At 35.6% G+C, this 12,782-nt stretch overlaps 1 protein-coding gene across 1 annotated transcript; it reads right to left on the reverse strand.

The window, feature by feature from the left end:
- Positions 1-271: 271 nt before the first annotated feature.
- Positions 272-11,720, reverse strand: LOC149808004 (uncharacterized). The gene is made up of 2 exons (XM_089948670.1): positions 11,645-11,720; positions 272-2,013 (listed from the first exon to the last, which is right to left on the reverse strand). Exon 2 carries the CDS (start codon positions 1,986-1,988, stop codon positions 1,236-1,238), a length of 753 nt encoding a protein of 250 aa, XP_089804796.1. The 5' UTR covers positions 1,989-2,013; positions 11,645-11,720; the 3' UTR covers positions 272-1,235.
- Positions 11,721-12,782: the final 1,062 nt, after the last annotated feature.

Raw genomic sequence — 12,782 nt, forward strand, 5'->3', positions numbered from 1 at the left:
CTGGAACAAAATACCTGATAACCTATCACCGTAAGTTCATCTTTGAAGGCACTTTCGGATAAGATTTGATTTATTATCATTCAGACACAATGCAAAGTTCAGTACTGAGAAACAAATGTAGAGACTATATAGGAAAAATAACTGATCTGAGTCCGCGTACCTAACCTCGTGTGCGGAACATCATGGGAGGCCAGGGTACCAGGTTAAAAGCTGAGGAGCCAAAGGGGTATGGGCAAGGAGGAAATGAATAAAAGAAAATTAATGTGACATGCTACTTTGCTCAAGATTTATTGAATTAAATCAGATTTTCCTTTCTCGCAAGTCTGCTATCCTCACCCCCGACTCCCTCAGCCCAGAACACTTTAAACCGCTGCTGGTATATTTATCGTTTTGTGAAGGCATGAAAAAAAGAAAGGTTACTGTCGTCAGGCATTAGGAAAACATAAATCCCTTGCTAGCGAAAATCCAATACAATGAATCTGAAAACATCAATATTTGATGCCTTTGTATGGTACTCATATATCTTTTCAAAACATGTAGCTATTGTGGACAAATGATGTCAGTCTAACTATAAGCCCCAACTGTCGATCGAAAACTTGTCACTATCGAATTTTCACACAAACGTCCATTTACGATCATTGCTTATATTTATAAAAATATTTTTCAGAGATAAATCCTTTGCTTCGTCTTCGCAACCTGGCAACAGTAATGAAACCATGGCAAATTTTGAATAAAAGATACTAGTAAAGTATATCCCGAAATCAAACTCTAACATGAAAATTATTGGCTATCCTAGCATGAATCTTTTTAAAAAGAGTATTACATAATGAAATAAACACCATGAACGTTCATTATGATTGCACGCTAGAAAACGCAGACGAACGTTATCAATAAAATTAGGCGAGGCATATAACACGAACTATCCTTCCAAACTTTGGCTGTACATTCTTTAAGTCCTAATTTGCCAATTAACTTGAATATTTCCATCTTAATGATATATATTTTCCTTGTAATATGGGTTTTTCTTATCGCCAGCGTTTCAAACATCGGCAGTGATTTTGTTTTACCTGTTTCCAACGAGTAATGATCCACAATCTATTTCGAATGTCAAATCTTATACGAATCAAAATACTTCATATCAAAACTCCGTTAACAAAGGATTCTTTGAACCAGTTTTACACAAATAAAATATTTATATATTCATAAGTTACATTTTTGCATGCTTCATTAGTGTTTTAGTTCGGCTCATCTTCGACGATCTCGGCTTTGCTTGGTTTTACATGCTGCTCAATTCCAAATCGATATTTACATGACCCTTGTGAAACGAAATAGATTCCAGTCTTGTCTACTCGGAATCCATGGTCCGCACGGAATATATGTCGGACGTCACCAGTGAGCGTGGTTATTGGACTATTATCTTTCTTACTTCTAAGGGTTACATGGACTGTTCCTTCAAATTTCGTCTCCGTTTGAAATTGACTGGTATACTCCTCTTCCCTGATAACTAGGTCAGCCTTTGTTTTGAATTTAGGCGGCACGGTAATTTGGTTGTTGACAGACCATACAAGTTCCTGTTCGAATGTTTCGTTATCAGCTTTAATCACGATCATCGGACCTTTGAACCCTGTGTTGGCTTCTGTAATGGGATTGGGAGGTAACAGTTTTATCTCTAATGAGGAACCAATCATATAACCATTTTCTATCCTAATGTTACACGTAGACTTCGTGCGTCGCTCTGTTTTTAGGGTATACACTTGTGGTTGGTCCGTATCATTTGTGAAACATGCAGTAAAAAGCACGTGCATTTTATGTGTTGATTTCTTAGTTTGGTTGAAGTACTGGGTCGGTCCATGACGTCTCTTGACGTTATTCCAATTTACGTCATGGTGTTGGATCTCGTCTGTATCCCTTTTCTGACTTTTGTCGAGCGGGAAATCGTTGACCCAAATTTTTATTAGCTCTAACAGTTCCAGTAATTTCTGGGGCATTGTTTATCCAAGTACTGCATGCACCCTGAAAAGAAAATCATTACACAAAATGGTTTGTGATCCTTAACTTAAACATACTCTTTGATGTTAATGCTTCGCCTTTCATTCATTTATTGAGAGAGAGAGAGAGAGAGAGAGAGAGAGAAAACAAACAATTCACAATCAGAATTCGTAATTTTTTGAACATTCTAGGATTGCAGTGAAATACAAGAAATCTCACCATATAAGAGAGTATGGGCAATGAGGGAGAAGGAAAGAAGGACACTGGGAGGAAGAGAGAGGGGTCCAGTGTGATAAGGGTATACATTTAACAGTATGAAAAATAGCAAACCGCGATATTTTTCATGCCTAATACTTAACTTAAAATTGGGGTCAACAGCTGTCAATCGAAAGGTTAGAATGAATCTACTACATTTAACTTTAATAAAGCTGATATATATATATATATATATATATATATATATATATATATATATATATATATATATATATATATATATATAAACTCTGTCTAAACACTAGTTAAACTAGCTTTTTTGGGCGTTAACAGCTTTGATCATTGTCTGACGAATAACAATGACTGTCATGGCCATTTTTCCATACGACTACTCTTCCCTTGGGATTAAAACATAAATAGAATATACTGGTTTGGTCCTTTTACGAAAAGTTCCCATGTATTACCAAGGGTAACTGGAAGAGTTTATAAATAACGGGAGGGGAGAGTAATTTGTTGGAGAAGTAGCTCGAATATATTTTACAGAGATCATGCTAGGGACTCTTAGCGCTAGTGCGTTATAACACAAGTAGCGTGCAATAAATTTTGTGTCAGTGTTGAATGCCATTGCAGATTGTTAGTGTTGAAGAATTATAAATAATGAGAAAGATGATCACACAAGCCGAAATTCACTGCTACTTTTACTGCTACATCCGTTAAAACCAAACGTATCTAGCTTGGTACGAGATTCCCCTTGGAATGAATGGATATTGACTAAAATTCCCCTTGGGATTACAGGATATTGACTAAAAAGGGCATATGCGACAAATTCAATACCGATTATTGCATTTGCAACGTTTGTCAGCATAATTGTCAGAAAGGAGTCTATAATGTCTGGCTAATATTTACACAAAAAGGGCAAAATGTAAAAGAACTTCTCTGCGCTTGTAGTTTTCAGTCGTGTTCATCAGACAAAATTTTCAGAATTTTAATGTCATTCATGATGTTACGACTCTATGGTCTTAAACTAAGCAACAGAAAAGCCCGAAAGCCATCAAGTTATGTAAAACTCAAAATATAATTTATTTCCCTAAAATACAAGGTGAAAAATTAAAAATAACTTACTGCATGGCGAATGAAATCCTAAAAAGTTTTAAATGTTCTCTCACAAGTCCAAAGGTATTGAGCAATCCAAATGAGTTCCAGTAGTATTCCGAATGAAGTTCATTATATTGTGGTGATGTGCCAGTAGCCTTGATGTTTCACAATAGTTATAATGCAACATGTCTTTGAATGAATTCACAGTAATTCCAATATAGCTACTAAAACCAAATATCTGAGTACTTTGTAATTCAAACGAATAATTGAAATAAACAATTAAATTCTCTCAATCGAACACAGCTACATGTCTTCTAAAACTTCTGTTAATGCTACGAATATCTAATTGTAAGTAAATCATCTTTCTGTAGAAAAATAAGACGTGGTTTCAAAACCAGAATGACAATAGATTACTAATTTCCAGTGCACTCAAAATTATTAACAACGTTAATTACTTTAATCATTAACCAATTCAAGTATTAGGTCAGCTTGTTTTTTTTTTCAAGAACTCGTGAGCTGAAGTCAAATAACGTCAACATTTTTTACTTGGAGTGGTACAGCTGCACTACCTTGAAACCACGCGCTGTGTTTACTAAAGGGACCTCGTCTTAAACGCAAGCATAAAGAAAATTAGTAATTAATGTTATTTACTAGAAGCCCCTTGCTATCTATAATCTTGAAAATTAACACACATAATACAGAACAATGAAAAAACGTATAAGGAAAACAAGCAAAATAAGACTGATTTCAGAGCCGAACAAATTTAAAGATAGCAAAATGTGCAATCCATTGTAATCAAGTCCTACAGAATCTAAATCACAGCAGTTTCAGCAAACCAAACAAATAACGTGCTCCTGATGTAGAAATGTGATGTCGTGACGTCACGTCAAACTTGTGTTATGTATATTTAATTTGCATTGTTTGTTTGTTAGGTTTATTTTAAAAAATCTCATTACATGTTATTGTAATGTAACAATGCTGGACTTGACATTGTCCAAACTGGGTTCATTTTTGCTTGACCTGAATTGAATTTTGTCTGAAAACAACTACTACATAGCTAAATTATTCTCTGTGTGTATGGGTTTAAAATCAGAACTATATTAATAGAAGTAAATATGTTTATTTGGGTCCTGGTCTAGGTTTTGGAATTTCTTTGGTGTATTTGACGTAGTTTAGGTTCTGGTTTTTAATAACAACTAATATTTTTATTTCGTAAACATCAGAGTCATTCTAGAAGGATATTTTTCATTAGGTAATAGTTTTTATTTTCGAAAATACTAATTGCGACCTGAGGTCAAGTAGAGAACTATATAATCTTATAACTGAGAGGATTTTATAGTCGTGCTTTAAGTTCAAGCACAATCAAGTTGTAGTATATGTTGTGTCCAGTAATTCATGTTTCGGCTTAGAATTTTATTTCTTCAGATATTGAATTCAAGTGATTATTTTCTCTTGAAATACAAAAGTGCTCTGATAAAATTCTCGGATAGAGACATTCACTGGAATTTATAGTGAATTCAAACCTGGAATTATATTACTGTGATTCAACAAAAGATTGCTCGCACATCAACACTCTAGAAGCTACCATAGACACATCATCACCTTCAGGTTTAGATTTAATTTGGACATCACTGTCACAGAATTAGGCAAAAAAATAACTTCGTTTTGCCTTAGAACTATTTGACTATTTCTCGTTGTACATCCGTACAACGTTATCTAGGGTGAATAAGTGTTTTTCCAGGTAAGCGACTGTATTAACATGTACCTCGCCAGAAATTACTTGTGACGAAGGAACATTAATAACATGATATGCACGGGTATTTTACCTGACTTTTGCTCACTCTCCTATGGATTTAAGTAAGATCGATTTCTAAAAACGACTCTGGTCGTTTTGGATCACGTCAAGGAGTGTACGCTCTCCATTGTTCTCCAGCCATAGAGGTAAGTGTTAAATTTATATTTCATTTGATATGCGAAGCTTATTCGGTTTGTAATGTCTTATCGCGTAATAATGCATTTATTACAACGCAGATTTGAACTTTGAATTACAAGTCACTATTAGAGGTCAATGTATTATCACATATCTAGAGATTTTACAGAAACTATTATTATGACCAGTTTGGTTTTATTGTAGCTGATTGTGGCCATGATTGTGATTGTGACTATGTCTAGAGATGACTAGAGATGTATAGAGCTATCTGTAGATGTTTAGGGCTGACGGTAGCTGTAGGGCCATACAAGACATACAGGTCATGTATCTTGAAGTGCAAGACACAGTTCATGTCGGCGATATTGATGAGAAAGCCAGTGACTGTCCATTTGTGTTGGGCCACTGTAGAACAGTCGATGCTGTATGTCTTTGTGTCTGAACTTTACTGTCTGTGATGTGATGTGATGGAGCTGATGAGAAAGCCAGTGACTGTCCGTGTGTGTTGTGACACTGTAGAGCAGTCGATGCTGTCCGTCTTTGTGTCTGAACTTAACTGTCTGTGATGCGATGTGATGGAGCTGATGAGAAAGCCAGTGACTGTCCATGTTTGTTGGGCCACTGTAGAGCTGTTGGTGCTTGTGTTGTCAGCGCGAAATTGTGTTAGAGGGGAGGTTTTAGCCATGGTGCTGGTTTGGGTGTCGAGTGGTGGTTCTTTGTGGCTTGATATGTACCTAGTGTGCTGCTGTCGGTGGTGACGTTAGGTTCATAGGGAGATTGTGGTTATCTCGTGTAGAAGAACCAGGGCTCCGGAACCAACGGGCTTGCAGGGTCCAAGGGATCCATGGGTAGGCTGGGAGGGGCGGGCCATGCGTGGTGGCTCCTTCACCATTCGACAGTGGTGGGACTGAAGGTACCATGTCAGTGTCATTTTGGACATCAGGTTATCTCGCGCCGTTTAGGTTACATATCATGATCACTATTCGAGCATAAAAAACCACCATCATTGCTATAGAACCAGAAATACTATCATTATAGCTATTTGAGATAATGTCATTATCGCTTTTTGAGCGAACGTTATTTTTTTTTTGTGTTATTGTTAACGTCATTATCGATGTTTGAGTGAAAGTCTTTATTACCTGCGTGCGAAATCTTTTATTTGTGTGAGTATCGTTATCATATATTTGTAAATCATAATCATTAGGCTTTGTTTCAAAAGTATTTCTTCTTTTTGAGTGAAAGCTTGTGATCGGCTGCATGAATCATTTATCATTATTTGGATGATAACATATTGTTTACATGACTCATCTTATCATTGAGTGGAATCGTATCGTAATTTATCTTGGTTTCATTTTTTGCGTTTAATTTTTTTTGTTTGATATCAGTTCAGTTTTCGTTTATATCATAATTCGTTCCTGTTCGGAACTGTTTTAATTATATGGGATATTTAACTCTGTGCGCATCATTATGTTAAATGTCCAATATTTGGATCCTGTTTACGCACGAGTTAGATATGGCTTTTTGTTCTACCTTCAAATAATTCATCATTAAACATTGTATTTGTATCACCATCAAGTGTTCTGTTCTGAATCCGAAATCCCACCCGGTTATCTTGTTACATTCACCTGAATTTTTTTCAGGACTTTAAATCATGAGGACTTGCATCTGTAATTGTAGGATTATTTTGGGATTTAATTCATAATACTGTAAGTTCTTTTTCGTTTATAATTTGTATTCTAGGAAAATAAATTTCTTCAATTTTACAAAGCTTCTTGCACTTCGCTCTTTTCTGTTACTCATTTTAAAAGCATAGACTCGTAACACTTTGACGTCAAAAATTAAATTGAATCTCTTCTTCTTGAACAGCAAGGACATAATGAATCGCGCTTTAATCTATGGTCCATTCAGTTAGGCATTGTCTCAGGAAGAACATTGGAATCAGACTACTTCAAACCCTCACCCCCTTTTATTCATCTATGCTCCGATGTCTCTCTACGTCTCTTTGAAAATATTGACGTGTGATTTTATTTCTCTCTATTTCTCCCCATTTTTCATTCTCTTTTGCCAATTTGCACAGTCCGATAAAAAATGACAAAATTTATTTACACCTTCTTTAGAAGTCTAGTTGTTGGACTGTACCCAAATTATGTGGTCATCCTAGCTGGTCAGTTTTTGTCCATTTTCATAATGTGGCAATCTATATTAAATTAAGGATCATTTTTCGCGATTGCACGATGTGAATCAAACCGCACGTGACTTCTGCCACAGATTCGTGCCACTAAATACATTAAGGGCAAGTATAATATACAATTAAAAATTGCCCTCAAGCATAATCGTTTCTTATAAGCCATTTACCAAATGAATCTATGAACATTAAACGTTACTTAAACAATCTTTACAGTCGATTTTTCCCGTGTTTCCAATTTTTCTTGTTGGCGTGGGATCTGCTGCAACCTGATCGTATGGAGATTGAATACACATTTCTTCTAAAATTTACAAGAAAATAAAACACTGATTACACTTTTTATACGACATCGGTTAGTGCTGAAATGCACCAAATATCAAGAAGAAAATCGTTGCATCGGGATGATAATAATTATAATCAAAATACTTTCGACGATAATTATTTCACAGACTAAACATGGTTTACAACGGACATAATTCATATTCGGAAAACAAAGACACAAAAAATATACAATCTCAAATTCCATCAGTGTTAAAACTCTTCTTAATTCAAATTTTCCTAAAATTTAAATATAGAACAGTGAAATTTCAGAGACGTCAAGATTGTCATGCAGGTCGTAGATTTGATGTAGCTGTCTATTAGATTGGTTGTAGCTCTGATGTAACTGTTAGACTGGTTGTAGATCTGATGTACTGTCTGTTAGACTGGTTGTAGATCTGATGTACTGTCTGTTAGACTGGTTGTAGATCTGATGTAGCTATTAGACTGGTTGTAAATCTGATGTAGCTGTCTGTTAGACTGGTTGTAGATCTGATGTATCTATTAGACTGGTTGTAAATCTGATTTAGCTATCTATTAGACTGGTTGTAGATGTGATGTAGCTGTCTATTAGACTGGTTGTAGATCTGATATAGCTGTCTATTAGACTGGTTGTAGATCTGATGTAGCTATTACACTGGTTATAAATCTGATATATCTGTCTATTAGACTGGTTTTAGATCTGACGTAGCTGTCTCTTAAACTGGCTGTAGATCTGATGTAGCTGTTAGACTGGTTGTAGCTCTGATGTAGCTGTCTATTAGACTGGTTGTAGATCTGATGTAGCTATTACACTGGTTATAAATCTGATGTATCTGTCTATTAGACTGGTTTTAGATCTGACGTAGCTGTCTCTTAGACTGGTTGTAGATCTGATGTAGCTGTTAGACTGGTTGTAGCTCTGATGTAGCTGTCTATTAGACTGGTTGTAGATCTGATGTAGCTGTTAGACTGGTTGTAGATCTGATGTAGCTGTCTATTAGACTGGTTGTAGATCTGATGAAGCTGTCTATTAGACTGGTTGTAAACCTGATGTAGCTGTCTATTAGACGGGTTGTAGATCTGATGTAGCTGTCTATTAGACTGGCTGTATATCTGATGTAGCTATTGCACTTGCTTGCAATGCTAAAACCATATCACTTGGACAAATTCCTCGAAAACAAGCAGATGATTTTTCATAACGGTAGCAGAAATAAGTCACAACGTGATCATCTAATCGACATCGATTTCTTTATTTATTGTGAATCATTAATGTACATACTGTGAATCATTACTGACATGTATGTACACATTTTAATGACCATTTATATGTCAGATAGGTTCCGCGCTCGTAAAAGTAATCAGTATTAACAGAATGGTTCGAATTGTTATTGTGCCTAAGATGGTGTGTGTGTGTGTGTGTGTGTGTGTTGGATTATTAACGTAGCCTTAACAGTTTTTCAGTTATATCGCTACGATGTCTGCAGTGTGGAAGTTGATAGTGATGTCTAGCACTGGGTCATCGTGCCGCAGACATGTAGCATGATGTCACATCCAATCACATTATCCTAACACCAGGCCGACTGGTCCTAATAACCTCTTAATGCTGAGCGCCTAGCGAGGAAACTTTTAGTACCATTTTTATAAGTCTTTGATATGACTCGGCCGAGGTTCGAACCCACGACCTCCCGCATCCGAGGAGGACGCTCTAACCACTAGGCCACCGGAATACCCTTTTATGCTATCCTTGTCTTTTCGTTGCGGCATGTCATGTCATGTCACGTTGCATCCATTTGTCACAAATTTCATTTCAACTCCATAACCTTTGTAGGAATGAAAGGAATGAAACCAAACTGGTTTGTTGCTTTGCATAGAAGAGACATAGGTCAAGGTTATCTGACAAAGTTATGGTTCCTGACTTATTTATATTTAGTCCGTGCATATGGAAACACTTTGTTTAACTGTGCCATATTGATAAGGACATGTGTGTCTCATGGGAACAACTATAATCTTTCCTGATATATAACCCTTTGCAGCATACTTTATTGGCACTGTATACTTATATTAATTTGGGGGGGGGGGGGGCAAGAACATGCAACTTACTGACATTCTAGATGAAATATTTATTTTCTGCCTTGCTTGTGTTTATATTTTTGGATTTATTGTTTGTTTTCGTTTTGTGTATATAAGCGTGTTCTGGTTTGGGGGATGGGGATTTATGTATATAACGTGACAACTTAAAGTTTTATAGTTCTTCTGCACACAGGTTCCATTAAAGCATAAAATATATTTTAATAAATATTTGAAGGTGCGCACAGGTTGGGAATTTTTTTCTTCATCCATTTGGCGCTTGACCGGGGGGAATATGGATGGTGGTATTTCGCGGTTGTAAATGACTGAGGCATGCGCGGGGAAGCTTCATTGTTAGGAAAGTTTCAGTCTGAAGTGACAACATGAAAAATGACTGGCAACTGCGTTTTTGAAAGTTCCTTCTGCTGATCTGTGCATATCAAAATATCCCAAGACTGGAAAACAAATATTTGGGCTTAGAACTAAATCTGTTATTGAGATGGAAACTCTTTCTATCAAATAATTACATACGCAGCCATTATGGAAGTTTCTGAGTATGGTGGAACTTAATTCAACTCCCCAAGTCAATCACTGGCCGTTCCATGTAATTAAATTTGATAGGTATGTGACAGGTGAAAGATCAATCGCTTGTCATTATGAAGTTATGGAATACAGGAAGGGGGTCATGATATACCTGATCTAATTACAGGTATGCCAAGAATGACATGAAGCACATGCATAAAAAAGTACGTGGATTAGAAAATGCAAATAGAGGTCATTTGAGTGTAACTGTTAAATGCCTCTCTCTCTCTCTCTCTCTATCTCTCGTGTTCTTTACTTTGCAGATATGTGGCACTTTGGTAAATTATGAAAAGGAATCACAAAGCAAGCAGAAAATAGTGTGAATTCACTTGTAACAAGGGAGTACCAATCTTCGTGAATTTCGTGCATTTTACAAACCACGCTTCCGACAATCAGCGTAATATGTCATTTCTGTAAAGGCTATTTTAGCTACCAATAAATAAAAACTTTATAAAATTCAGTGCATAAAATAAGAAAAGTGATACCCATGAAAAATGGATCCACTGTAGATTAACTGTTGAATATATACCATGCTGGATAATACAACGCAGCACGGTGAACACGTGCAAAATGACAACAAAAAAGACAGAAAGATGTCATATATGAATTGTATTAAGGATGACCAGCACAGTTCTTTGACGAACAGTAAAATAAACCCAAAGCGATGCGTGGAAGAAAACGAGCTATATTAGTGAAAGTGGTAGGTGGGGGATAGGTTCAGAGTGTAGACTAATCAGAGAGCCTAGTAAATGGACGGACACACATACACACGCATTATATATATAAAGGTTCGATTGAATCTAGTAGCGCAATCAACAAGCGAAGAGGTCAAAAAGAAAAGAAAAGAAAATGTATAGATCTGAAGAAAGCTATGAATTGACGTTGTGACGGAAAAGACTGCCTAATATAAAATATATACAAGCCATAATACAACTGCATACAAGCAGAATCAGTTTACGATACCTATTGTAAAAGTAAACTCAAAACATGTACACATAGCCCTATCTTGTTGGGCAGTAGAGGATCTCCTTATATTTCTTTTTAATTATACAATCTTTGTAAGGGTTTTTTTTACTGTAGAATGCAAAGTATAACAGTACATTTATCTCATGTCTCGCGTTTTATTCTGATAAATAAACTTAGAACGAAAAAATGTTCGTCACTGCAGGCGTTAAGTTATGAGTTTGCATAACTGAAATATATTTTACCCAGACCTTATAAAATCTTAATCATTTGTCTGGCACACAAAACAGAATAAAATAACAGATTATAAGGCTACTTACATTGAAAAGAGGCAGACTAAACTGTTTGTCCGGGTAAGCCGCACGAAATAGATTAGGCAGCCGAGTAAGAGAGCCCACGATTGCAAGCAGTGGAATTAGAGTTCAGCTGAAGTTATGCTCAGTGTACCGCTATTTCAACTTTCTCGCGCAACCATCAGCGACAGTGATTAAATATTAACGAAGCAACGTCCTTAAGACTAACAGGTGCGAGAAGCATGTATTTTTTTTATACAGGTTGTGTATGCACAGTTTAGAACATAAATTATACGACTTTTGCTGAAAAATAACTAAATTTTAAAATGATCAGTTTTGGTCCTTCAAACATCCTATTTCTGGGACTAACAAATGTATTAAAGTCCAAATACAATATAACCAAGATAACACGTAGAATATTTCGTTTGCGTGCTTGCGTGCGTGCGTCCGCGTTTGTTCGTGTCAGACATAGATCTAGTCATATTATATCGATATTATGAGTGGAATAGTTAACATGTATAAATAAAATACACCCAAATTGAGCAAAAAGGTAAATAAATGCATTTGCCTATATTTATTTTGCTATTGGGCAATTGCTTAGGACTGGAAATTTAAAATTAAATTTTAAAAAAGATAATCGTTTGTATAAATAGGTGAGTTTTATTTTCCAGTACTTCATCTTACACGCGGCTTAGCTAGTTTCAACAAACCATCAGCTGGACAAATTTAACCTTCGTAACACCTTTTTCACAAGGTTTAATAATAAAAGACACGAAAAGTAAAATATACGCTTTTGAAAAGTTTGAGGATGAAAGTGGAGGAAATAGTTGTAATGTGATACCTTGAATTAGTTTATGCATAAATAGTTGTTATATGATACCTTGAATTAGTTTATGCATAAATAGTTGTTATATGATACCTTGGATTAGTTTATGCATAAATAGTTGTTATATGATACCTTGAATTAGTTTATGCATAAATAGTTGTTATATGATACCTTGAATTAGTTGATGCATAAATAGTTGTTATATGATACCTTGAATTAGTTTATGCATAAATAGTTGTAATGTGATACCTTGAATTAGTTTATGCATAAATAGTTGTCATGTGATACCTTGAATTAGGTTATGCATAAATATTTGTAATGTGATATCTTGAATTAGTT

The sequence above is a fragment of the Sinohyriopsis cumingii genome, chromosome 1 (genome assembly GCF_028554795.1).
Source record: "Sinohyriopsis cumingii isolate HCF-2022 chromosome 1, ASM2855479v2, whole genome shotgun sequence".
NCBI classification, from domain to species: domain Eukaryota; kingdom Metazoa; phylum Mollusca; class Bivalvia; order Unionida; family Unionidae; genus Sinohyriopsis; species Sinohyriopsis cumingii.

Bases quoted from the DNA above. Each gene is read 5' to 3' on its own strand.
- LOC149808004 (XM_089948670.1), bottom strand. From the start codon at position 1,988: ATGCCCCAGAAATTACTGGAACTGTTAGAGCTAATAAAAATTTGGGTC.